At 40.2% G+C, this 27,964-nt stretch overlaps 1 protein-coding gene across 1 annotated transcript; it reads right to left on the reverse strand.

Annotated features, from left to right (window-relative positions):
- Window positions 1-35: 35 nt before the first annotated feature.
- Window positions 36-27,956, reverse strand: si:dkey-177p2.18 (phospholipase B1, membrane-associated). Its single transcript, XM_021611343.2, has 16 exons — window positions 27,822-27,956; window positions 27,153-27,217; window positions 25,826-25,916; window positions 24,521-24,579; window positions 21,514-21,581; window positions 21,257-21,300; window positions 20,465-20,585; window positions 18,836-18,887; window positions 18,228-18,308; window positions 18,057-18,122; window positions 15,674-15,765; window positions 14,793-14,874; window positions 13,316-13,417; window positions 11,394-11,489; window positions 10,822-10,893; window positions 36-1,171 (listed from the first exon to the last, which is right to left on the reverse strand). Exons 1-16 carry the CDS (start codon window positions 27,874-27,876, stop codon window positions 1,010-1,012), a joined length of 1,308 nt encoding a protein of 435 aa, XP_021467018.2. The 5' UTR covers window positions 27,877-27,956; the 3' UTR covers window positions 36-1,009.
- Window positions 27,957-27,964: the final 8 nt, after the last annotated feature.

The following is a 27,964-nucleotide window of genomic DNA, read 5'->3' on the forward strand; positions in this document are numbered from 1 at the left end:
GTTATAGAAATGACCAGTAAGACACTTTCCATGAGTTGAATTGCCAAACTGTTTATTGCCCTTTAAAACAGATACACAAGGTTGACCGTTGAAAAACCAATTATCCCATGCCTATAGCCTATGGGACACCTCACAGTTTACATGTTCACCTAAATATGTTATTTTCAGAGCCAGCCCATTATAATCTCAATGCAACTCAATGTTTATTATGCGGTTCTTGCTATTCTAGTCTAAAGGAAACAGAAAATGCTCAAATAATTAGCCTCAGAGCAAACCCATTGAAACAACACGATGAGCTAAATTTAGCCATCACCTGGCCTTTTTGTTTGGTGTGGTTTGTTATTGTAGAAGGGGTTCACAATTAGATGAATGATGAGCAGGCTCTGCCACAGCACAGGGGAAAATCACAATGCCTATTGACAGTCCCATCCCCCTCTCAATGATAGATAGATAGATAGATTTCTAAAGCAGCTTGTGTCATTCTGTGTGTATTGGACGTCACCAACACGCACAGATTGCACTGACATATCGTGTCCACCTCCAATATCAGATTTCCATTGTTGGTCTTTTTGTCTTCTCAGTCACAGCCATAGAGATAGATAGAGAACTCATATTTGTATCTGTGCCATTATAGTGTCTGTGACAGCATGGGCATATCCATTTTGAAGTAGTCAATTTTCTTCTTCACGATTAGCTGATTCCTCCTGATGACCTGGTTGGACATGACTCCAACAGGGTCACCAGGAGGGATCAGCCAGTTGTCTACATGAAAATGGTAGAAGACCTCAATGGCGCTGCCCATGCTTATAAGACCTTTTGGTCACTAGAGGCCTCTATCATTCTCTATGGTCACAGAACACAGGGGTTGGTAGAGGCCCAGGGTCAGTGGGCCCTCTTGTGTTCAATACTTGACAATGCAGGCATGGCAGCAACAAAGAAAACACCCACAATCATTACAACTGCAACCATAATGTTACCTATATTCACCCCACGTATAAGTTTATTAGTGTTATAGAGAGGCTAAAGCAGTGATGGCCCAGGACAGAATACCAGCCAGGACCACAAGGTGAGACAGAAGAAGGGTTTCCCGCGTTGGAATAGCCGACCTGGGGACAACGGGTATGGTGGACTGGCCTCTTTTGGCAGGTCGGGTGTAGATGTAGGGGTGATCCTAAACATCCAAAACAGCTTTAGTCACGAAATAAATTGAGGTCACTGATAAACAGCTTCTATCTCCAGGCCATCAGACTGTTAAACATTCATTACTAGCCGGCCTCCTCCCAGTAGACACTGTCACTAGCCGGCTACCACCCGGTACTCAACTCTGCACCTTAGAGACTGCTGCCCTATGTACATATAGTCATTGAACACTGGTCACTTTAAAAATCTTTACATATTATTTTACCCACTTTATACAGTGCATTCAAAGAGTATTCAAACCCCTTGACTTTATCCAAATTGTGTTGCGTTACAGCCGTATTCTAAAATATATTAAATATTCACAACCGTTCAAAAATTTGGGGTCACTTAGACACTTCCTTGTTTTTGAAAGAGTTGCAAAGAAAAATACATATTTCAGACTGGCAAATAAAAATAAAATATTAAGTTGGGCAAAAGAACACAGACACTGGAAGAGGAACTCTGCCTAGAAGGCCAGCATCCCGGAGTCGCCTCTTCACTGTTGACATTGAGACTGGTGTTTTGCGGGTACTTTTGAATGAAGCTGCCAGTTGAGGATTTGTGTAGTGTCTTGTTTCTCAAACTAGACACTCTAATATACTTGTCCTCTTACTCAGTTGTGCACCGGGACCTCCCACTCCTCTTTCTATTCTGGTTAGGGCCAGTTTGCGCTGTTCTGTGAAGGGAGTAGTACAACGCGTTGTATGAGATCTTCAGTTTCTTCACATGGAATAGCATTCATTTCTCAGAACAAGAATAGACAGACGAGTTTCAGAAGAAGTCTTTTGTTTCTGGCCATTTTGAGCCTGTAATCGAACGCACAAATGCTGATGCTCCAGATACTCAACTAGTCTAAAGAAGGACAGTTTTACTGCTTCTTTAATAGCACAACAGTTTGCAGCTGTGCTAACATAATTGCAAAAGGGTTTTCTAATGATCAATTAGCCCTTTAAAATGATAAACTTGGATTAGATAAAACAATGTGCCATTGGAACACAGGAGTGATGGTTGCTGATAATGGGCCTCTGTACGCCTATGTAGGTATTCCATTAAAATTCAGCCGTTTCCAAAATTAAAAATTCAGCTACAATAGTCGTTTACAACATTAACTTCTCTAGGGTAGGGGGCAGTATTGGGATTTTGGATGAAAAGTGTGCCCAAATTAAACTGCCTGCTACTCAGCCATAGAAGATAGAATATCAATATAATTAGTCGATTTGGATAGAAAACACTCTGAAGTTTCTAAAACTGTTTGAATGATGTCTGTGAGTATAACAGAACTCATATGGCAGGCAAAAACCTGAGAAAAAAATCCAACCAGGAAGTGGGAAATCTGAGGTTTGTAGTTTTTCAACTCTTGCCCTATCAAATACACAGTGTGTACGGGGTCATATTGCAATTCCTAAGGCTTCCACTAGATGTCAACAGTCTTTAGAACCTTGTTTGATGCTTCTACTGGGAAGTGGGGGCGAATGAGAGGTGAATGAGTCAGAGGTCTGCCAGAGAGCCACGAGCCTCACGTGTTCACGTGAAATTTAGCTTGAGTACCATTGCATTTCTGCAGGAAATTCTCCGGTTGGAACATTATTGAAGATTTATGATAAAAACATCCTAAAGATTAATTCTATACATCGTTTGACATGTTTCTACGGACTGTAACGGAACTTTTTGACTTTTCGTCTGCTCCTAGTGATCGCAAATCGTGAGTTTGGATTGTGTACTGAACGCGCAAAACAAAAATGAGGTATTTCGACATAAATTATGGACATTATCGAACAAAACAATCATTTATTGTGGAACTGGGATTCCTGGGAATGCATTCTGATGATGATCATCAAAGGTAAGTGAATATTTATAATGCTATTTCTGACTTCTGTTGACTCCAACATGGCGGATATCTGTTTGGCTTGATTTGTCGTCTGAGCGCCGTACTCAGATTATTGCATGGTTTGCTTTTTCCGTAAAGTTTTTTAAAAATCTGACACAGCGGTTGCATTAAGAAGAAGTGGATCTAAAATTCCATGTATAACAGTTGTATCTTTCAGCAATGTTTATTATTCTGTAAATTGATGTGGCTCTCTGCAAAATCACCGGATGTTTTGGAACTACTGAACATAACGTGCCAATGTAAACTCAGATTTTTGTATATAAATATGAACTTTATCGAACAAAACATACATGTATTGTGTAACATGAAGTCCAATGAGTGTCATCTGATGAAGATCATCAAAGGTTAGTGATTCATTTTATCTATTTTCTGCTTTTTGTGACTCCTCTCTTTGGCTGGAAAAATGGCTGTGTTTTTATGTGACTTGGCTCTGACCTAACATAATCGTTTGGTTTGCTTTCGTCGTAAAGCCTTTTTGAAATCTGACACTGTGGCTGGATTTATAAGTGTATATTTAAAATGGTGTAAAATACATGTATGTTTGAGGAATTTTAATTATGGGATATCTGTTGTTTTGAATTTGGCACCCTGCAGTTTCACTGGCTGTTGACGAGGTGGGACGCTATCCTAGAGAGGTTTTAACAATGTCTACACTGTATTTCTGATCAATTTGATGTTATTTTAATGGACAAAAATGTTTATTAAAAAAAACAAGGACATTTCTAAGTGACCCCAAACTTTTGAACAGTAGTATACATATGTAATGAGTAAAGTAGTATGTAAACATTATTAAAGTGGCCGGTGATTCCATGTCTATGTATTTAGGGCAGCAGCCTCTAAGGTGCTGGGTTAAGTAACTGGGTGGTAGCCAGCTAGTGATTTGTGGTAACGTCTTTAAAGGGATGGTTCACCCAAATTCCAAAAACATATTGGTTTCCTTGCCCTGTAAGCAGTCTATGGACATTAACCATGTCTACACTGTATTCCTGATAAATGTAATGTTATTTTAATGGACAAAAAATGCGCTTTTCTTTCAGAAACAAGGAAAATTCTAAGTGTCCCCAATTTTTTCACGGTAGTGTATATTTACACACAATACCCCATAATGACAAAGCAAATGTTTTGCAAATGTATACAAAATAAAAACCGTATTTATATAAGTGTTCAGATCCTTTGCTATGAGACTCGAAATTGAGCTCAGGTGCATCCTGTTTCCATTGATCATCCTTGAGATGTTTCTCCAACTTGATTGGAGTCCACCTGTGGTAAATTCAGTTGATTGAACATGATTTGGAAAGGCACACAACTGTCTATATAAGGTCCCACAGTTGACAGTGCGTGTCAGAGCAAAAGCCAAGCCACGAGGTCAAAGGAATTGTCCATAGATCTCAGAGACAGGATTGTGTCAAGGCACAGATCTGGGGAAGGGTACCAACAAATGTGTGCAGCATTGAAGGTCCCCAAGAACACAGTAGCCTCCATCATTCTTAAATGGAAGAAGTTTGTTACCATCAAGACTCTTCCTAGAGCTGGCCGCCCGGCCAAACTGAGCAATCGGGGGAGAAGGGCCTTGGTCAGGGAGGTGACCAAGAATCTAATGGTCACTCTGACAGAGCTCCAGAGTTCCTCTATGGAGATGGGAGAACCTTCCAGAAGGACAACCATCTCTGCAGCACTCCACCAATAAGGCCTTTCTGGTAGAGTGGCCAGACGGAAGCCACTCCTCAGTAGAATGCACATGACAGCCGTCTATGAGTTTGCCATAAGGCACCTAAAGACTCTCAGAGCATGAGAAACAAGATTATCTTGTCTGATGAAACCAAGATTGAACTCTTTGACCTGAATGCCAAGAGTCTGGAGGAACCTGTCACCTTCCCTACGGTGAAGCATGGTGGTGGCAGCATCATGCTGTGGGGATGGATTTCAGCGGCAGGGACTGGGAGACTAGTCAGGATCGAGAGAAAGATGAACGGAGCTTAGTACAGAGAGATCGTTGAAGAAAACCTGCTCCAGAGTGGTCAGGACCTCAGACTGGGGGCGAAAGCTCACCTTCCAACAGGACAACGACCCTAAGCAAGTCTCTGAATGTCCTTGAGTGGCCCAGCCAGAGCCTGGACATCGAACATCTCTGGAGAGACCTGAAAATAGTTGTGCTGCAATGCTCCCCATCCAACCTGACAGTTTGAGAGGATCTGCAGAGAAGAAATGGGGAAAAACTCCCAAATACAGGTGCCAAGTTCTAAAACCCTTTTTTATGCTTTGTAATTATGGCGTATTGGGTGTATATTGATGATGTAAATGTTCTCTTTAATCCATTTTAGAATAAGTCTGTAACGTAACAACGTGTAAAAAGTCAAGGGGTCTGAATACTTTCTGAATGCACTGTATGTATATACTGTATTCTTGTCATGGCTCATCCTATGCAACTACTACTGTACACACATTTCTATTCACATACTGTCCATACTGTCTATGCACACCATTCACATACACATACAGTGGCAAAAAAATGTATGTTAACTCTTTGGAAATACCAGGATTTCTGCATAAATTGGTCATACAATTTTATCTGATCTTCATCTAGGTCACAACAACAGACAAACACAGTCTGCTTAAACTAATAATGCACAAACAATTATACGTTTTCTTGTCTTTATTGAACACACCGTGTAAGCATTCACAGTGCAGGTGGGAAAAGTATCTGAACCCTTGGATTTAATAACTGGTTGACCCTCCTTTGGCAGCAATAACCTCAACCAAACGTTTTCTGTAGTTGCGGATCAGACCTGCACAACGGTCAGGAGGAATTTTAGACCATTCCTCTTCACAAAACTGTTTCATTTCAGCTACATTCCTGGGATGTCTGGTGTGAACTGCTCTCGAGGTCATGCCACAGCATCTCAATCAGGTTGAGGTCAGGACTCCATAAGGTGGATTTTCTTCTGTTGAAGCCATTCTGTTGTTGATTTACTTCTATGTTTTGGGTCGTTGTCCTGTTGCATCACCCAACTTCTGTTGAGCTTCAATTGGCAGACAGATAGCCTTCTCCTGCAAAACGTCTTGATAAACTTGGGAATTCCTTTTTCCATCGATGATAGCAAGCTGTCCAGGCCCTGAGGCAGCAAAGCAGCCCCAAACCATGATGCTCCCTCCACCATAATTTACAGTTGGGATGAGGTTTTGATGTTGGTGTGCTGTGCCTTTTTTTCTCCACACATAGTGTTGAGTGTTCCTTCCAAACAACTCAACTGTAGTTTCAAACTTCAGATGTGCAGCAATGTTTTTTTTTGGACAGCAGTAGCTTCTTTCGTGGTGGCCTCCCATGAACACCATTCTTGATTAGTATTTTACGTTTCGTAGACTCGTCAACAGAGATGTTAGCATTTCTGTAAGTCTTTAGCTGACACTAGGATTCTTCATAACCTCATTGAGCATTCTGCGCTTACAGTCATCTTTGCAGGAAGGCCACTCCTAGGGAGAGTAGCAATAGTGCTGAACTTTCTCCATTTATAGACAATTTGTCTTACCGTGGACTGATGAACATCAAGGCTTTTAGAAATACTTTTGTAACCCTTTCTAGCGTTATGCAAGTCAACAATTCTTAATCTTAGGACTTCTGAGGTCTCTTTTGTTCAAGGCATGGTTCACATCAGGCAATACTTCTTGTGAATAGCAAACTCAAATGTTGTGAGTGTTTTTTATAGGGCAAGGCAGCTCTAACCAACATCTCCAATCTCGTCTCATTGATTGGACTCCAGGTTAGCTGACGTCTAGGGGTTCACATACTTTTTCCAATCTACACTGTGAATGTTTAAATTATGTATTCAATATAGACAAGAAAAATACAATAATTTGCGTGTTATTAGTTTAAGCACACCATGTTTGTCTATTGTCGTGACTTAGATGAAGATCAGATCAAATTTGATAACCAATTTATGCAGAAATCCAGGTAATTCCAAAGGGTTCACATACTTTTTCTTGCCACTGTATTCTCTGGTCTGGAAGCTAAATCCCTACAATTCTATCTATTTTGCCATGGGATTTTGTACTGTATTTAAATGCTGTATTCTCGACATGTTCCTTCTATTATTTCTACTACTGTACATTGCATTTCAGTTACCCTGCTTATACACACTGCATTTGTGTATATACTGTATTCATTTATATACTGGATACCTCACTCTAATATATCTACTATTGTACATATTATATCTGTGTAAATTAATCTGTTGTGTATACATATAGATTGCATTTGGCTTACTGTTACAGTGCTACAGTATTTTGGTTAATTGGATTCATTCTGAAATTTCACAATCATTTTTTGTGTGTTTTTTTTTGCATTATTATTTGTGTAGTTTGACATTTCACTGCATTTTTAAGAGCTAGTAACATCCGCTAAACTGGGTACGTGACCAATAAACTTTGATTTGAGTTGTATCCTATTCCTACTTCCATTCTCTTATCGTAACATAATATAGTCTGTAATATATACAGTGCCTTGCGAAAGTATTCGGCCCCCTTGAACTTTGCGACCTTTTGCCACATTTCAGGCTTCAAACATAAAGATATAAAACTGTATTTTTTTGTGAAGAATCAACAACAAGCGAGACACAATCATGAAGTGGAACAACATTTATTGGATATTTCAAACTTTTTTTAACAAATCAAAAACTGAAAAATTGAGCGTGCAAAATTATTCAGCCCCCTTAAGTTAATACTTTGTAGCGCCACCTTTTGCTGCGATTACAGCTGTAAGTCGCTTGGGGTATGTCTCTATCAGTTTTGCACATCGAGAGACTGACATTTTTTCCCATTCCTCCTTGCAAAACAGCTCGAGCTCAGTGAGGTTGGATGGAGAGCATTTGTGAACAGCAGTTTTCAGTTCTTTCCACAGATTCTCGATTGGATTCAGGTCTGGACTTTGACTTGGCCATTCTAACACCTGGATATGTTTATTTTTGAACCATTCCATTGTAGATTTTGCTTTATGTTTTGGATCATTGTCTTGTTGGAAGACAAATCTCCGTCCCAGTCTCAGGTCTTTTGCAGACTCCATCAGGTTTTCTTCCAGAATGGTCCTGAATTTGGCTCCATCCATCTTCCCATCAATTTTAACCATCTTACCTGTCCCTGCTGAAGAAAAGCAGGCCCAAACCATGATGCTGCCACCACCATGTTTGACAGTGGGGATGGTGTGTTCAGCTGTGTTGCTTTTACGCCAAACATAACGTTTTGCATTGTTGCCAAAAAGTTCAATTTTGGTTTCATCTGACCAGAGCACCTTCTTCCACATGTTTGGTGTGTCTCCCAGGTGGCTTTTGGCAAACTTTAAACGACACTTTTTATGGATATCTTTAAGAAATGGCTTTCTTCTTGCCACTCTTCCATAAAGGCCAGATTTGTGCAATATACGACTGATTGTTGTCCTATGGACAGAGTCTCTCACCTCAGCTGTAGATCTCTGCAGTTCATCCAGAGTGATCATGGGCCTCTTGGCTGCATCTTTGATCAGTCTTCTCCTTGTATGAGCTGAAAGTTTAGAGGGACGGCCAGGTCTTGGTAGATTTGCAGTGGTCTGATACTCCTTCCATTTCAATATTATCGCTTGCACAGTGCTCCTTGGGATGTTTAAAGCTTGGGAAATATTTTTGTATCCAAATCCGGCTTTAAACTTCTTCACAACAGTATCTCGGACCTGCCTGGTGTGTTCCTTGTTCTTAATGATGCTCTCTGCGCTTTTAACGAACCTCTGAGACTATCACAGTGCAGGTGCATTTATACGGAGACTTGATTACACACAGGTGGATTGTATTTATCATCATTAGTAATTTAGGTCAACATTGGATCATTCAGAGATCCTCACTGAACTTCTGGAGAGAGTTTGCTGCACCGAAAGTAAAGGGGCTGAATAATTTTGCACGCCCAATTTTTCAGTTTTTGATTTGTTAAAAAAGTTTGAAATATCCAATAAACGTCGTTCCACTTCATGATTGTGTCCCACTTGTTGTTGATTCCTCACAAAAAAATACAGTTTTATATCTTTATGTTTGAAGCCTGAAATGTGGCAAAAGGTCGCAAAGTTCAAGGGGGCCGAATACTTTCGCAAGGCACTATATATATATATATATATATATATATATATATATATATATATATACATATATATATGTATACACACACACACAGTTGAGGTCGGAAGTTTACATACACTTAGGTTGGAGTCATTAAAACTAGTTTTTCAACTACTCCACAAATTTCTTGTTAACAAACTATAGTTTTGGCAAGTCGGTTAGGACATCTACTTTGTGCATGACACAAGTCATTTTTTCAACAATTGTTTACAGACAGATTATTTCACTTATAATTCACTGTATCACAATTCCAGTGGGTCAGAAGTTTACATACACTAAGTTGACTGTGCCTTTAAACAGCTTGGAAAATTCCAGAAATTTATATCATGGCTTTAGAAGCTTCTGATAGGCTCATTGACATAATTTGAGTCAATTGGAGGTGTACCTGTGGATGTATTTCAAGGCCTACCTTCAAACTCAGTGCCTCTTTACTTGACATCATGGGAAAATCAAAAGAAAACAGCCAAGAAAAAAATTGTAGACCTCCACAAGTCTGGTTCATCCTTGGGAGCAATTTCCAAGCACCTGAAGGTACCACATTCATCTGTACAAACAATAGTACACAAGTATAAACATAATGGGTCCACCCGCACAGGATGGAGATGCATTCTGACTCGTAGAGATGAACGTACCTTGGTGCGAAAGTGCAAATCGATCTCAGAACAACAGAAAAGGACCTTGTGAAGATGCTGGAGGAAACAGGTACAAAAGTATCTATATCCACAGTAAAACGAGTCCAATATCGACATAACCTGAAAGGCCGCTCTGCAAGGAAGAAGCCACAGCTCCAAAACCACCATAAAAAAAGCCAGACTACGGTTTGCAACTGCACATGGGAACAAAGATCGTACTTTTTGGAGAAATGTCCTCTGGTCTGATGAAACAAAAATAGAACTGTTTGGCCATAATGACCATCGTTGTGTTTGGAGGTTAAAGGGGGAGGCATGCAAGTCGAAGAACACCATCCCAACCGTGAAGCACGGGGGTGCTGCAGGAGGGACTGGTGCACTTCACAAAATAGATGGCATCACGAGGATGGAAAATTATGTGGATATATTGAAGCAACATCTCAAGACATCAGTCAGGAAGTTAAAGCTTGGTCGCAAATGGGTCTTCCAAATGGACTCAATCCTATAGAAAATGTGTGGGCAGAACTGAAAAAGCGTGTGGAAGCAAGGAGGCCTACAAACCTGACTCAGTTACATCAGCTCTGTCAGAAGGAATGGGACAAAATTCACCCAACTTATTGTGGGAAGCTTGTGGAAGGCTACCCGAAACGTTTGACCCAAGTTAAACAATTTAAAGGCAATGCTACCAAATACTAATTGAGTGTATGTAAACTTCTGACCCACTGGGAATGTGATGATAGGAATAAAAGCTGAAATAAATCATTCTCTCTACTATTATTCTGACATTTCACATTCTTAAAATAAAGTGGTGATCCTAACTGCCTAAAACGGGGAATTTGTAATAGGATTAAATGTCAGGAATTGTGAAAAACTGAGTTTAAATGTACTTGGCTAAGGTGTATGTAAACTTCCGACTTCAACTGTATGTATATATATGTATATATAATAGTATCAAATACAAACAAAGGACACTCAGTCACAGCTCAGGTCTTACCATCGGTGGGCAGATGAGCTCGATGGGGTCAGAAAAGCTTGACACCATAAACTTCCCTCCCTCTGGCTGGAACTGGGGAAATTAGATAAGAAACATCTGATGGTGACATCGCTAATGTTTCAACTATTGTACCTTTCTGTTATTTCTTGTCATGCTCCCTTCCAAATACTCCATGAACAATTACACATATGCAGTGTATGGAGTTACAATCAGCATGTATTTAAAAGGGTGTTGGGATAATTCTGACCTTTCAATAGAAAGGCTCATAAATCAACACAATTCAATTCAGAATCAGCCACTGTCCCTCTTCTTTGTTGATGTGTCATGGTTTTGGATTGTAGTATGTTTGACAACGGGATCGTGGCATCTTTCATTTTTAGACCTTTCCAGGAATGAAACATCTGCAGTAGGACTAATTACCAGCCTTCACTCAGCCAAAGTGACATAATTAATACCAGTCATTAGTAGCAGACTGAATGGAGAAATTGTATGAGCAATGCTCATGACCTTTGATCCTGCTAGCTAGATATTAGCATATTGTTAGCATCCTGTTAGCATTATGTAGCGCTCACCATGTTGTTCCACAGCCCCTTAGCTAGCTCCTCATGGCCCTTTATGGTGAAGTGAAAGCAGTCATGGGTGAAAAAGGTCATGTCGATCTTGTCATTCTGTTCGGAGAGACACAAACATCACAACAGTGACAGGTCATGGGAATAATTTAAACTATTCTCACATAAATGTCTCTGTGAATGTGTTACCATGCATGATTTTCTCACATAGTCTTTTGTATACAGTATCAGTCAAAAGTTTGGACACAGCTACTCATTCCAGGGTTTTCTTTATTTTTACTATTTTCTACATCGTAGAATAATAGTGAAGACATCAAAACAATGAAATAACACATATGGAAGTAACCAAAAAAGTGTTAAACAAATCAAAATATATTTTTCTTCAAAGTAGCCACCCTTTGCCTTGATGACAGCTTTGTACACTCTTGGCATTCTCTCAAACAGCTTCATGAGGTAGTCACCTGGAATGCATTTCAGTTAACAAGTGTGCCTTGTTAAAAGTTAATTTGTGGATTTTTTTCCCTTCTTAATGCATTTGAGCAAATTAGTTGTGTTGTAACAAGGTAGGGGTGGTATACAGAAGATAGCTCTATTTGATAAAAGACCAAGTCCATATTATGGCATAAACAGCTCAAATAAGTTAAGAGAAATTACAGTCTGTAATTTATTTAAGACATGAAGTTCAGTCAATGCAGAAAACTTCAAGAACTTGAACATTTCTTAAAGTGTAGTAGCAAAATCCATTAAGCTCTATGATGAAACTGGCTCTCATGAGGACCGCCACAGGAAAGGAAGACCCAGTGTTACCTCTGCTGCAGATTATAAATTCATTACAGTTAACTGCACCTCAGATTGCAGCCCAAATAAATGCTTCAGAGAGTTCAAGTAACAGACACATCTCAGCATCAACTGTTCAGAGTAGACTGCGTGAATCAGGCCTTCATGGTCAAATTGCTGCAAATAAAACACTACTAAAGGACAGCAATAAGAAGAAGAGACTTGCTTGGGCCAAGAAACACAAGCAATGGACATTAGACTGGTGGAAATCTGTCCTTTGGTCTGATTAGTCCAAATGTGACATTTTTGGTTCCAACTGCCATGTCTTTGTGAGACGCAGAGTAGGTGAACGGATGATCTCCTTATGTGTGGTTCCCACCGTGAAGCATGGAGGAGGAGGTGTGATGATGTGGTCGTGTTTTGCTGGTGACACTGTCTGTGATTCATTTAGAATTCAAGGCACACTTAACCAGCATGGCTGCCACAACATTCTGCAGAGTTACACCATCCCATCTGGTTTGCGCTTAGTGGGACTATAATTTGTTTTCAACAGGAAAATGACCTATCACACCTCCAGTCAGTGTAAGGGCTATTTGAGCAAGAAGGAGAGCGATGGAGTGCTGCATCAGATTACCTGGCCTCCACAATCACCCGACCTCAACCCAATTGAGAGGTTTGGGAAAAGCATCCTATGAAAAACAGTCAAAAGTGGTCAGCATATTTGGGAGCTCATTCAAGACAGAAAAGCATTCCAGGTGAAGCTGGTTGAGAGAATGCCAAGAGTGTGCAAAGCTGTCATCAAGGCAAAGGGTTGCTACTTTGAAGAATCTAAAATAGAACATATATTTTGAAATGTTTAACACTTTTTTGGTTACAAAATGATTCCATATGTGTTATTTCATAGTTTTGATGTCTTCACTATTATTCTACAATGTGGAAAATAGTAAAAATAAAGAACAACCCTGGAATAGTAGGTGTGTCCAAACTATTAACTGGTACTGTATGTATAAACTATGTGAGATAATCACGCATAGCTCATAAATATAATATATATATATATATATATATATATATATATATATATATATATATATTGAAACAGGCTTGAAACAGCAAAAGAATTCCAGATAAAAGCCAAGAGACTTTACCGGGAGGCGAGGAGGGTCTGCTTGTTTCATGAAGGGCTGGAGAACAACGGCAAAGTCCTCCCTGAAGAAGCTATCGCTGTGGAGGAGCTGCTCCAGACGTTTCTGGAGAGTTAATGAGGTGTGTGTTAGCGTAGGGCTAGAACAGAAATATGCACACTGCTGTGAGGTCAGACATTGAAAAGACGTATTTTCCAGACATTCAAAATAAGTATTTTTACGGAAGTTGACATTGATAAAAAAACTACATGTCAATGAAGAAATCATTATTTCACATTCCAAAATGTTCTTTAAAATTTAAATAGGAATATGGAGCCAACTGAAGATTGCAGTACAGAATATTTATTTTTGCTCCCATCTGTCACATGTATTTATGTTAGCTTTTTCCAAAGCTTAAGAACTGGCAGTGGTCAAGTTTAAAGTTTCCAGACCAACAGAAAGAAACACACAGAAGAACACTTCAACTACATTAACAATCTCAGTAACGGTTTCAGAAACTTTTTTCTTGTTATGACTGTGATATGTGGTTGTTTATCTACCTTAGTAGAATGTCACTCTGGATAAGAGTGTCTGCTAAATGACAAATGTAAATGCAAAAATTAACACAGGTTATTATTTTAATGAGCTCCGATTTCCAAACAAGACCACATTTGGTCTTATCTGAACCAATCATAGACGTCTACATTTCACAAGTTTGGACAGTATAGCACAGTACAGTAGAGCACAGTAGAGTACAGTAGAATGCAGTGTAGTACGGTACAGTAGGGTGTAGTCAGGTACAATACATTACATTATACTGTACTATACTCTACTGTACTGAACTATACTACTTTTCTTTACTGTCCTGTACTCTGCTGTCCTGTACTCTGCTGTGGTCTACTGTTTTGTACTCCTATACTATTCTGTCCAAACTTGTTTATGTTTGGTCAAAATCAAGTCCAGTCCAGATCAAATCTGAACCAATTATGGACTTCAATGTTTGGGCCAAATCAAGGCCAGTCCGGACCAAATCTTAAACAACTATAGATGTCTGTTTGGGCCAAATCAAGTCGGGTCTATCCCAGACATCTGTAGATGGTGGAATGAAATTGGATCAGATTTGGTCCGGTCCGAACCGGACCAGAAATGAACGGCTGGGGACGTTGAAAACACGTCTGTGAATGGGGTGGAAATCAAGGCCAGGGGAGACTAAGCAAATTTACACTACTTTTCAATGTCCATGGACGTCGGTCAGTGCCCTCGGGCTACATTTCAAATACTCAAAGAATCTGTTAAAGATCTTTTAAAGAGTCTGCCTGGAGTGCCAGATGGGAGGGTTTTGCAGGTTTGGGTCTTTTCTATTAGTTTATTAAACCCTACAGGTTCAAACAGGCACAGATAAAGTAAATTAATAGATTTTTTCCGTTTTTGAAACCCAGGTCTGCCGACACTGATAGGTTTCTGTGCTGTAGATGGTGGCATTAACCTCCAGGCCACCCACCTGAAACTCTAGGTTGATCTCCACTAGCTCCTTCAGTTCAGGGGAACCAGCCCCGGGCTTGATCAGGCAGGAACAGAATGATCTGGAACAAATTATGGGTCAAGAATCAAGGTCATGTTCAATAGGCCCGAAATGTGGTACCTTCTAAATTTCTACCAATAAGAAACGCTGTGAAACATTTTGCTACGGTGTGTTTTAATGAGAATGACCCTAGGATCCAACTCGGTTACATAACAATTCAGGGCATCCTACGGATCTTTAAAATATTGACGTGGGGTCCCACATAAGCGACATCATCATACACAATAGAGCGAGTTGATCACACCAATATTTAAAATCTGCCACGATTGCCATTATTGGCTCGCCTTAATTTGTTCCCTCCTTAAAGGAACATAAACATTGGGAAGAGACAATAATACCATCAGAAGTTGCCCTGCCGTAACCTGACAATGCCATATTGCAGAGTCTACCTTTGATGCTTATTGGGAGCCCCTAGAGCCCTCAAACTCAACTCTGGACCTCGAAGCCAGTCCCACTCTATTGTTTTTGTTGTTGCCCTCTAATCAGGGACTGATTTAGACCTGGGACACCAGGTGGGTGCAGTTAATTATCAGGTAGAACAGAAAACCAGTAGTCTCCAGACCTCGTAAGGAAAGAGTTGAAAATATTTTCAAGATGATGTAGGTGCAAGGGAAGAGTGACTGTGTTCATTATGGTTTACATTTCAAGGAGATTTGGACAATTGGCTCAAGGAGGGGTGAGGCGAGAGGCTTGAGGGTGCTCTAAATGTACACCGTAGTAGGCTGAGGGTGTCCTAAAATGTACACCGTAGTGCATAGTGGTTGCATTCTAAGGTCAAAGGTCAAAGCCAGGTCACTCACCGTTGGAGCAGGCAGCCTGGGGTGGGCCTCTGGACCTGCCTCAAGGTTTCCATGGGCAGGATTTGAACTACATTCACAATCATACGGGGAACCTAGACCGCAACCATAGAATTAGAATCATTCTATTTCTATGACCGCAACAAAGAGAAATGCAAATGCAAATGTTGCCATGTTAACACACACACACATACATTACACAACGGGTGGGTCTAATCCTGAATGCTGAAGGCTGGTTAAAACCACATTCCAGCCGGTTCCAGAACAAAAAGACTGAACGACTGGGTCGCGTCTCTGGCAACCGAACCAATAGAACGAACGACCAGCCGGCTTGGGTAGCAACCATAGATTTGTGTCGGGATCATTTCTTGTGGAATGATAAAATAGTATGAATAAATTAATCCAAATAACGTTTTTAATTAAAATATGTCAATCATTGTTTGAATAACCCGTTGTATGATAATGCATGAGAAGCCGGTGTTTGAAGGATACATTGGCAAAGTCTTGGCAATATCTCCTCCAAAAACCAGCTTTGAGGGCATTATCAGTTCTTAATACCCCTATTTTGTGGTATCCAATTGGTAGTTACAGTCTTGTTCCATTGCTGCAACTCCCGTACGGACTTGGGACAGGCGAAGGTCGAGAGCCGTGCGTCCTCCACACCAATGTGTCAGAGGAAACACTGTACACCTGGTGATCGTGTCAGCGTGCATTGCACCCGGCCCGCCACAGGAGTCGCTAGAGCATGATGGGACAAGGACATCTCTGCCGGCCAAACCTTGCCCTAACCTGGACGGCGCTGGGCACCGTCCCATGGATCTCCCAGTCGCAGACAGCTGTGACAGAGCCTGGACTCGAACCAGGATCTCTAGTGCCACAGCTAGCACTGCAATGCAGTGCCTTAGACCACCGCGCCACTCGGTAAACCATTGTATAAAAGCCCTTTTGTACAATGGTTTACCAACATATTCAAATAATGATTAACATATTTTCACTAAAAATGTTATATTTTTATCCCTTGCTTGCTAGCTAGCCAACTATGACTAATTTACAGTCACGTCAAATAGTGCAGCCAGAATAACATAAGCTGTTTTCTAGTGACATTTATTTGGATAAATCCATAACAATGAGCTAATGAGGTGCAATTTTACCTGGCACAGAAAATGTGCTCACTCATCAGGACACTGTTGCTCAGTGTCCTAGCCAACAACACACTAACACAATCACTTCAAACTGATGCTGGAAAGATTGCAAATTAGCTGTGTTTCGTTTTTACTTTTTTTCAAATCTTTTTTTTTTGTATCCATAAAAATGATGCCAGCTGATTCATGATTTCGATTGACTGAGAAAAGATGCCTGCCTGTCTGTCTTATTCTGACTCCCGACAGATTCATTACTGGAGATGGAATTAGAATATTGTAACAATGTTGCAAATGTCGGAGTGACAGACTGCAAGGTTTATACAAATCTCCGCTGTTGAAAACAGGGCTGTATCCAGGCACTCTGCGGTTATAGCAAGCTAGGACTGATGGTTTGGTTAGCTAAACTAGCAAGTTTGTTTGTTTAGCTAACAAGGCAACTAATGTAGTTATCTAGTAAACTTGCTAGCTACTTCAGTGGATGTTGAACAAACTTTTACCTGCAAATCAACACATTTCTAGCCGTACATGTGCTAAATTATAGCCATGGTATAAAACGGATAATGAACTCGGGGCTCTATGCTTTCTCTGGAAAATAATGCAACTCTGTTGAAGGTTAGTTCCACTCCGCTAGCGCATCTTGGAACACACCTTCCACGTCATTCATTATTTTCCAGAGAACGCATAGCCCCTCGTTGATTATCCCTTACCTATACTCTACCGTTGTGAGTGTTAAGTGTTGTAAATCATAATTTATAATGTGATAAAACAGTAGTCTATGTATTTTCCCTATTTATTCAGGGAAGACCCATTGAGAAGTATACTTTAAATGGGCAATCTGCAGTTGCTACGTCCAATTAATGATATGTACCCACTTATTATTGAAGAAAATAACGTATAAATACCTCCTGAGCTTAGTTCAACTGTCGTACCCCATCAGAACCCAGAATATGAGCTTGTTTTTTTCCCCATGTTTAAAAACAAGGTAAATATAAACAAACACTATAGCCTCAAAACATCGTTAAAACTATCATTTGTATATCATAGACGGTCAGAACTGGCATCCATAGCTCTGTCTATGAATTTGAGAGTGATGGCATTTCTCCACTGCCATCCCTCATCTTTTTACCAAAACAGGGGCGGGGAGTACGCTTTCTTTGTTGTTTCAACTGCCGATTGCCGCTTTAAGGGATTGTAAAAATACAAAAAAATTCATAGATAATATTTGTGAGCTCTCCCGATGTTACCTCGTTCATTAGCATTTCCAAGGAGTTCGTCATGTAGTGAATGTAATTGTCCACTGAGAAAAGAACCTGGGAAGGAGAGTGTTGAAACAAGCGCCAAAGTAAACACCTTTGCTCTTTCTTTATGATATTGCACATGAAGTTGCATAGCCTGCATATTACAATGACACAGACCTTATCCTTGCAGTAATCACAGATGTCGTTCATGCCTATGAGAATGGTCAGCAGCTTCCAGTCCTCATCAAAGTTCAGGCCCTGTGTAAAGAAAGGGATGAACGAGGGGATACATTAGTCAGTCAGTACTTCATTTACCACTGTAATAAAATTGCTATTCAAATCAATAAAGCATTCTTAGACATTGGTTGGAAAAGAGAGTTGCTGATCTCAAATGTAATCATAATCAAATCCCGGGTGGGTGCCAGTCTGTTTGTCTAGCTGTTTTATTTTGGCAAGATAATGATTCCCCAAAGGTTTGGTTTGGTATTGAAATGTATTTATTACCAATTTCACGTGTGTTTATGGTATTTCCAAATGTATTATTACCATAATCTTCATAACCAAATAGAGCACTGATGAGATGGAGTGGTACACACTTCTAAACACCTGATGTCGTTTTTGAGTTCTGCTCTTCTTTAGTTGGCTAAAGCAGAAACACACCGTAACCTATGCTACCATTTTTTTTCAGTGATAAGGTCTAAATAGCACAAGTTGTTATCAGACGCGTTTGAATATAACAGGGTTTTATCCTATACAGTATGTTGGAGACGTAGGGGGGTTCTTACCTCATAGTTTCTCAGTGTGTCGATGAGATGTCTGGTCTGCCCTGGTAGATTACTAAGGGACAGTTACGCAACATTACAATACACATCATAACACTGAGGCAAAAAGCACCAGCTACAGTCTGCAATTGGTACATTCCTTTTGGGATTTTAAATTGATGATAGCCATTGATTATTGCGGGAATGTAACTTATAAACACTGATGAGCTTAGTTCAACTGTCTTACCCCACCCAAACACCAAATAGAAGCTTGTTTTAATGTTGTTGTAAGCAAACACTGTATAGTTTCAAAACTAGGTAAACTATTTTGAACTCATGGCTGGTCAGTCTTGGCATCCATAGCTCCAACTCGAGTTATGAGTATATAGTATATATGAGTTTAAGAGTGGTGACATATCTCCAGCCCCATCCCTCAGCTGTTAACCAAAACAAAGGGCAGAGTGGTCAGTTTGTTGTTGTTTTTTTTCATCCCAGACTGTGGCTTTAAGCATGTTAAATGTGAAATATGTCTCCAATAGTATTAATGACGTGAATGAACATTTGCACATTTTATTGAATACCAGAAATACTGAATTTACAAGTGGCTGAATCAGACAAATGTGTTTGTTTGTAGAATGAGTTGTTTAAATTTTTTTTTTAAATAGCAGCATTTTGATATTTCGTGAGTTGTGCATAACATAAAATCATAAAATCATTTAGATTGTGATATTAGTGAAGGTCAAAACTGTGACACAATGTCCTGTCTTAGCATGGAATAGGGAGATAATATTATCAGGAGGAATACTGGGAAATATGACTCTTTCAGAACATTATCAGAGAAGGGTTGGTCAAGGCTAGTATCACCATAGAGTTGGATAGAGAGCAACCCTGGACACTGCCTTAATTCCAATCAGGTCAGCAGGAGGAGTCAGCCAATGAATTATACTCCTGAGCAAACATTCCATAACTGCAGCTGTAAATGGCTGTAAATCACAATCCAGCACAACAGCACCTTTTCAGTTTATTTACAAACTGCCAATACACTCTTGGAAGTAGAAAAATAAGCAATTGACTACTTTAAAATGGAGATAGACATCACTGTCTCTGTCCATGTCGTCACAGAAGACACCATTGCAAGGATAGGAGGTGTGGCATCTTTCCATATCTAGAATTGCCACATTCATATTTTTCTTATTTTCAAAAGTCTAAATGAAAAACTTTAAAACGAACAACCCAAATATCAGATTATTTTGAGCTGTTACAGAATGAAATGAACAATAAGTCCACAGACAGAAATAAATAAATGAGTGTAGCACAGGCAGCTACACATAATATCGCTGAAATCGTCAGATTGTGTATGTAACTCTGGCCTCATCAAGAAACGAGGTGTGACAACAACGTGATTTCGAGGTATGGCTACACGAGACTAGTGTAACTAAAATGTGCAGTGTCATTTAACTAAATTCTGCAGCCACTTAAAAGCTAGTTTAGATATGCTATGAGACATCAGACCACTGTGTTATACAAGCATTGTGCCAGTATCATGGCACAAACTTGCGTTTTAGTGCACGCAACTCTATGCATCACTTTCATTGGTTAAATCTCTGGCAGACAGACAGTATATTTGCATATTTCACCATAGTGGTTTCTTACAAGGTGTTGTGTCCGGTCACGGCCAGGTTGAATCCTGTTTCACTGAGGGGGGCTGAGGTTCCATGGACAGTCTTGGCCGGTGCAGCACCAAGCACATTGGGATTGAAAAGCCTTACGATATCTAGAGCACATGCCAAGGAGGGTTCACACAGGGAAAGAAAATCAAATATATATATATGTATTGTGTGTAGATTGAGGATATAAGTGATATAAGTGAGTGCTGGCCTTTTTTATTTGATTGATTTTTGGTTCCAAGTACCCTTTCTATTGGGTTACACAAGAGGATTTAGAGCTGAGCACATTCTCTTCCTTTGTCTCTGGGGTGAAGTTTCCCCTCCATACAGATCTAGGATAAGCTTTCCCTCACCAATTCTAACCTTAACCATTAGTGTGGGAAATGCAAAACTGACCCCAGATCAGCATCTAGGGGCAACTTCCCCCTACACCTTACGCTCACACAGGTAGAACTTGAAGGATGATAGGACACTGTGCATTCTATCGTCAAGGTAGATGTTGCCTCTAACCATAGATCAAGGTTCTGCTATTACTTCAAACCTAACCATAACCAGGCAAAAACTATGCAAGATAAAGCCTGAGTGCCAGTATTGCTGTTCTATTACACCCACTCCTTGTTATCTATGGCTTTACAATTATAGAAATTAAGTTGGCAAGAGCACAAACAGATCTGGGACCAGGCTGCCCAAGCTCCGTCTGGTTAGAATTCATTTGTGCCAATGAATGACTAATGTTCTTACAAAGCTCAAGGTGGTATTTGAGTCGAAAGGCACTTACTTGCCAGTGTAATGACATCTTGGTATGATCCATGGCCCCCGATGCTGCAAGGTACAATACATTTTCCACTATAGGGTCATTAAGTTGTCATTCAAAACAATTGCATTGCTTCCAAATTATGACAATAATTGACTGATTATTATTAGACAGAGAACTACCATTCAGAATACCCAAATAACGGATAAGAAAGCATACATTACTATGTAAAGTTGTCTTATTCTTATCATATTCTCATCTAAAGACAATTAATTGGGTACCTCCATGACACGTGACGGAACTCGATAGGAATCCCAAGGACGTTGGTGGCATTGGCACCTATGGCGGTCTGAATAGAGAGGGCAAGACAGTCCATGTAGCAATTCATCAAACAATCAACCACAAGGTGAGTCATATGATTATACCTGTTAATAACACTTTCCTTTCAAGTGAGACAGTAACCACAAAACTGTCAATAGCAAACTACAGTGTGTTAATCGAAACAGTAACTTCCAGTATGATACAGCCATGACTGCAATTAATGGTTATTCAACTATGACATTGACATACAGTGCCTTCGGAAAGTACTCAGAACCCTTATTCTAAAATGGATTAAGAAAAATCTGAAATCTACACACAATACGCCATAATGACAAAAAAAAATGGAATTGCTTTAAAAATAAAAAAACAGAAATACCTTATTTGTGTAAGTATTCAGACCCTTTGCTATGAGACTCAAAATGTATCTCAGGTGCATCCTGTTTCCGTTGATCATCCTTGAGATGTTAGTACAACTTCATTGGAGTCCACGTCTGGTAAATTCAATTGATTGGACATGATTTGGAAAAGGACACACTGTCTAAATAAGGTTCCACAGTTGACAGTGCATGTCAGAGAAAAAACCAAACCCTGAGGTCGAGGGAATTGCCTGTAGAGTGCATAAACAGGATTGTGTCGAGGCACAGATCTGGGGAAGGGTACCAAAAAATGTCTCCAGCATTGAAGGTCCCCAAGAACCCAGTGGCCTCCATCATTCTTAAATGAAAGAAGTTTGGAACCACCAAGACTCTTTCAGGAGCTGGCCAGCCGGCCAAACTGAGCAATCGGGGACAAGGGTCAAGAACCCAATGGTCACTCTGACAGAGCTCTAGAGTTCCTCTGTGGAGAAGGGAGAACCTTCCAGAAGGACAACCATCTCTGCAGCACTCCACCAATCAGGCCTTTATGGTAGAGTGGCCAGACAGAAGCCACTCCTCAGTAAAAGGGACATGACAGCCTGCTTGGAGTTTGCCAAAAGGCACCTAAAGACTCTCAGACCATGAGAAAAAAGATTCTCTTGTCTGATGAAACCAAGAGTGAACTCTTTGGCCTGAATGTCAAGCTGGAGGAAACCTGGCACCATCCCTACGGTGAAGCATGATGGTGGCAGTATCATGCTGTGGGGATGTTTTTCAGTGACAGGGACTGGGAGACTAGTCAGGATGGGGAAATGATTAAAGGAACAAAGTACAGAGAGATCCTTGATGAAACCCTGCTCCAGAGAGCTCAGGATCTCAGACTGAGGAGAAGGTTCAACTTCCAACCACACAGCAATCCTAAGCACACAGCCAAGACAGCGCAGGAGTGGCTTTGGGACAAGTCTTTGAATGTCCTTGAGTGGCCCAGCCAGAGCCCGGACTTAAACCCGATCTAACATCTCTTGAGATACCTGAAAATAGCTGTGCAGCAACATTCCCCATCCAACTTGACAGAGTTTGAGAGGATCTGCAGAGAAGAATGGAAGAAACTCCTCAAAAACGGGTGTGCAAAGCTTGTAGCATCATACCCAAGAAGAATTGAGGCTGTAATCGCTGCCAAAGGTGCTTGAAACAAAGTACTGAGTAAAGGGTCTGAATACTTATGTAAATGTGATATTGTATTTTTTCATAAATTAGCAACAATTTCTAAAAACCTGTTTTTGCGTTATTTTATGTTATTGTGTGTAGATTGAGGAGGGGAAAATGATTAAATCCATTTTAGAATAAGGCTGTAACGTAACAAAATGTGGAAAAAAAATGTTGGAAAAGTCAAGGAGTCAAGGATTATTTCCCGAAGGCACTGTACGTGCCAAAGATTAGCAAATTCAGCCATTATGATTAACGCAATCTGCCCGAACGATTAGAACATTCTGAGTTCAATGTTAACTTTTTTTTTCTCTCACTGGCCTGAACAGAATTTCTAATGGCCCTGACCTGCGGTGGTTTAATGGTTTAAATGCATTGAGGTCTTGAGCCCACAACAGCTTTAAATGAATTGGTTAGTTGTGTTGGTCCAGTCCAGACAGTTCAGTTAAACTCATTACAGTAACTACTTTCCATATATTTCCATGCAGCGTTGAGTGAAACTGCTCCATTATGCTAGATGGCATGGTTTCGCATTTACTAGTTTTAGTTTCGAAAAGGTGACACACCAGTTGCTTTAAAGGGGAAATACAGGTTTTGAAAAACAACAAAGCAGCCACCCCATCACTTGTTTTTGGTAAACAGCTGAGGGATAGGGATGGAGAAATGTAACAACTCTTAAATTCATAGACTGAGCTGTGGACACGAGGACTGACCATCCATGACATCAACGTTATAGTTTTAAAGGCCCAGTACAGTCAAAAAACGTGATTTTCCTGTATTTCATATACATTTCCACACTGTGAGGTTGGAATAATACTGTGAAATTGTGAAAATGATGATGATGCCCTTCTAGTGTAAGATAATAATGGTTTTGTTGAGATGGAGTTTTTCCAAACATCTGCCAATAACAGCTAATTTTCAGTTTTCCCTTCCCCACTCAGACCTTCCCAGACAGTCCAAACAAAATTCTTGCTTGACAAATTGGTCTTTGCTAAAATGTTCTTATATATATTTTAATTTGTTATTTTTTTTATTACATTCAAAACCATCACAGTAAGGTATTTAATTGGTTCCCAGAAATGATTAGATATTGAGATACAATTGTCTGCATTGGACATTTAACCATGGTTTGAAGCTATACAACGTTTGTTTATAATTTAATTGTTTAGAAACAATGGAGCAAAATGAGCTTATATTTTGGGTTTTGATGGGGCACGACTGTTAAACATGAAGCATTTGTAAATTATATTCTTAAAGAATCAATGGCTATTTATCATTCATTGCAGTCCACAAATGGATGTACCAATCACGTACCCCTTTAAGTAACACCCACAGCCCTAAAAACTCTGGTCAAGAGTCGAGTGTAAAGTGTTTGTGTTTTAGACAAACTCAACGTTGAACTCACCGTCAGAGAATCCCCCAGGGCAGCAATGACTTTAATGTCCGCTGCCTTTACCAACTCAACTAAAGAGCAAGAAGAGAGACAAAGTCAAGAGAGAGGACACATTGGTGGATATTGAGAGAGAGAGAGAGATTTATAATGACCAGCCATAATGCACACCATTGCTGACCCAGGTGGCCTCCTACACTGTCCACATATCATGTTAGGTTGTAGAGGGCTAATATAAGAGGTGTGTCACTGTGCTTGCCTCCTTTCTTGTCCCTCACTGGGATTGGACCGGGGACCATGCTTGACAAGCGGTCACGTCTTTGTTTATTACACTAGAAAAGCTAGCGATACAATAGCGTGATTCGATTTCAAGCTAGCGATTGGATTTACAGCTGGGGAGGGAGGTTATGAATCCTACACCATTACACTAACAACATTGATTCAATTGTTCAACTCCCACAAGGAGAACATACAACAGGGTTCCCCAACTGGCGGCCCGTGGATGATTTTATTTGGCCCCCCAAGTTTACTGTGCAAAAACAATAATAATAATATAAAATATATATATTAAAATATTGCTTCACACAAAAGACTAAAAATCCAGCAAATAACCTCCAAGTGATTCAAATTTTGGAATCTGTTCCAAAGTATTCCCAAGTATACATGCATAGCAGAGAGATATACAGTGCATTCGGAAAGTATTCAGACCCCTTGAATTTTTCCACATTTTGTTACGTTACAGCCTTATTCTAAAATGTATTAAATTGTTTTTGTCATCTCATCAATCTACACACAACACCCCATAATGACAAAACAAAAACTGTTTTTTATACATTTTGTAAATGTATTAAAAAAAATACAAAAAATAAAATATCACATTTACCTAAGTATTCAGATCCTTTACTCAGTACTTTGTTGAAGCACCTTTGGCAGTTATTACATCCTTGAGTCTTCATGGCACACCTGTATTTGGTCTGAATACTTTCCGAATGCACTATACGTGATCATATACAAATGCAAGCAAGGTTTGAAATTATTACATTTTAGTCAAATATAATATCTGTTGGGCGTCTTTGCAATCAATTTAGTCTACAAATTATTTGTAATTATGTTCCGGGCCCCTGACCATCCACTCAAGAAAATCTAGTTGATGATCTCTAACATACAGTATTTACTCAGAGAGAAGGCAGTTGAAGATGTCTCTAAGGACTGGTCTAGGATCTGCCCCTAAAACCCTAGCCTTGCAATGAATAAAACTGGCCTGGGATCAGTTCACATATTGACTTTCTAAATCAACTCTAATGGATGGTCCCATCTTACCTGATGAGGGGACAGTGGGCGAGCGACTCATGTCAGGACATTGAAAAGGAGAATGTGTGAAGTTCACCGGTCTGGTATTCTCTGGAAACTCCTGAAAAAAGAATGAGAGTGAAGGAGAGAAAAGAATAGATACACAGATAGAAATTAGACCGCAGTAAATATGTCTGTACATATTTCTGATTATAATGGGGGAAACGATGGTCCCCTGGTACCAATACGAGTTGCAAGGGAACAAGAATCCACATCAGACCAGAAAGATGTTCCAACCTCTAAGATACAACTGTGTGTGTGTGTGTGTGTGTGTGTGTGTGTGTGTGTGTGTGTGTGTGTGTGTGTGTGTGTGTGTGTGTGTGTGTGTGTGTGTGTGTGTGTGTGTGTGTGTCAAATGCTATCAATGCCGAACAAACATCTACAAACATTCAGATAACCTGACATGACACTGAATATTAACTTGAATAACAAACAACCAAGGTCATGTAGTCATAGCAGAATCAGTCAGTCATGTCATTAAAGAGATAGTTCACCCAAATTACAAAATTGGTTTTCCTAACCTGTAAGCAGTCTATGTACAAGTTATTACAGCAATCCATGCATTGGTGTAGTTTCCCTGGCAGTGGCTGGCACTGTTACCAAATGCTAATGTTTTAGCATGTGGCAAAAATCCCATTCAAGTCCCATTCAAAATCCCATTCAAGTTTTCACACATCATGTTCAAATCACGCTAATATCATTCCAATGACTTAAATGGGATTTGTGGCACAAATGCTAAAATGTAAGCATGTGGAAACAGTGCCAAGGAAACAAACCAAAGAATGGATTGCTGTCATACCTTGTCCATAGACCGCTTACAGGGAAAGGAAACCAATATGTCATTTTGCAATTTGGGTGAACTATCCCTTTAACTGTAGCATGATGTACAACTACACATACCAATGTGTAAGTGATGTACACAAAGACCAATGAAGTATCTTCAGGTAATTCAAGTCAGGTAACAAATGCTTAATTAACATACTATAGATCAATATCTAGCATAGGTCTCCTTGATGTGAGATGACATAACACACTTATAAGCACTAAATAACCATTCAATCAAATGTTATGAAGGCCTTTACATTACCAAAGGTTACCGAAGGCGCATACTGAAAATAAAAGCTCTGGGGAGAAGTTTCCCCTAGGTACAAATCTAGGATCAGCTTCCCCTCCCCCAATCATAACCTTAACCATTAGTTATGTAAATGTACAACTGCTCCAACATCAGCGTCTAGGGGCAACTTCACCCTAGACCAATCCTACACCAAGATGATAAAAGCGTCAAATGGGACAGTACCTTGTGGAGAGCCTCCTGGCTGTAGTGTCGTATGCCTTCCTCATACTGCCACCACCACTTGTTGCCTTAGAAGGAGACAGTATCCATGAAGGGGTGTCTTCCCAGCAGGCAAAACTGGTTGGAATGATGTCATTACAACAACCAGAAACTGGTTGAAATGACATCATTATGATGTCATTACAACCAGTTTTGCCTGCTGAGTTTGTCCTGGTGCTTACATAACCCAGCCAATACAAAGACCAAGAGAAACTGAAGTCAGGTTATGAGGAAAGCATATTTTTTCTGTTGTGATTACGATCTACTTCTGTAGTCTTCATCATCACTGCTGCGGGCTGCCAAACTTTTATATGTCTAACTTTTGAAACCAAAAATCCCTGATGTTCCTTTTTAAACAGGTCCTCCATTATCTAAACCAACATCGACCTACCCAAGCCAGGCCCCTCTTTCAGAAAAAACTGCTCGCCCCAACAATGTGGCCACAGTAACTGACAAGTGTGTGGAATGTGTGTGGAATGTGTGTGTGTGTGTTGTGTGTGTGTGTGTGTGTGTGTGTGTGTGTGTGTGTGTGTGTGTGTGTGTGTGTGTGTGTGTGTGTGTGTGTGTAAAATGTGAAATATGCACAGATAGGGACTCTGTGCATGCTGTTCTCCTGCTGGTTCCAGCACTTACCTTTGGCAGAGGAGACTAGCGCACAGGTTGCCACGGCAATCAAAAGCCACCCCATAGTGGCGTGTGGTGTGTGGGGACAGCACAATGTGATGCACGGCCAGAGGGCACGGCCATTATATGAGGCCAACCTTATCTCCCCCACC

The sequence above is a fragment of the Oncorhynchus mykiss genome, chromosome 8 (genome assembly GCF_013265735.2).
Source record: "Oncorhynchus mykiss isolate Arlee chromosome 8, USDA_OmykA_1.1, whole genome shotgun sequence".
NCBI lineage: Eukaryota > Metazoa > Chordata > Actinopteri > Salmoniformes > Salmonidae > Oncorhynchus > Oncorhynchus mykiss.

What these genes read in the sequence shown, in the direction of transcription:
- si:dkey-177p2.18 (XM_021611343.2), bottom strand. Translation starts at nt 27,876, where the DNA reads ATGGGGTGGCTTTTGATTGCCGTGGCAACCTGTGCGCTAGTCTCCTCT. An exon ending in TTCCGTCACGTGTCATGGAG is followed by an intron (nt 21,301 to 21,513) that starts GTACCCAATTAA and finishes TGTACCTTGCAG; the next exon opens with CATCGGGGGCCATGGATCAT. An exon ending in CCAGGCTGCCTGCTCCAACG is followed by an intron (nt 14,875 to 15,673) that starts GTGAGTGACCTG and finishes AATTTGTTCCAG; the next exon opens with ATCATTCTGTTCCTGCCTGA.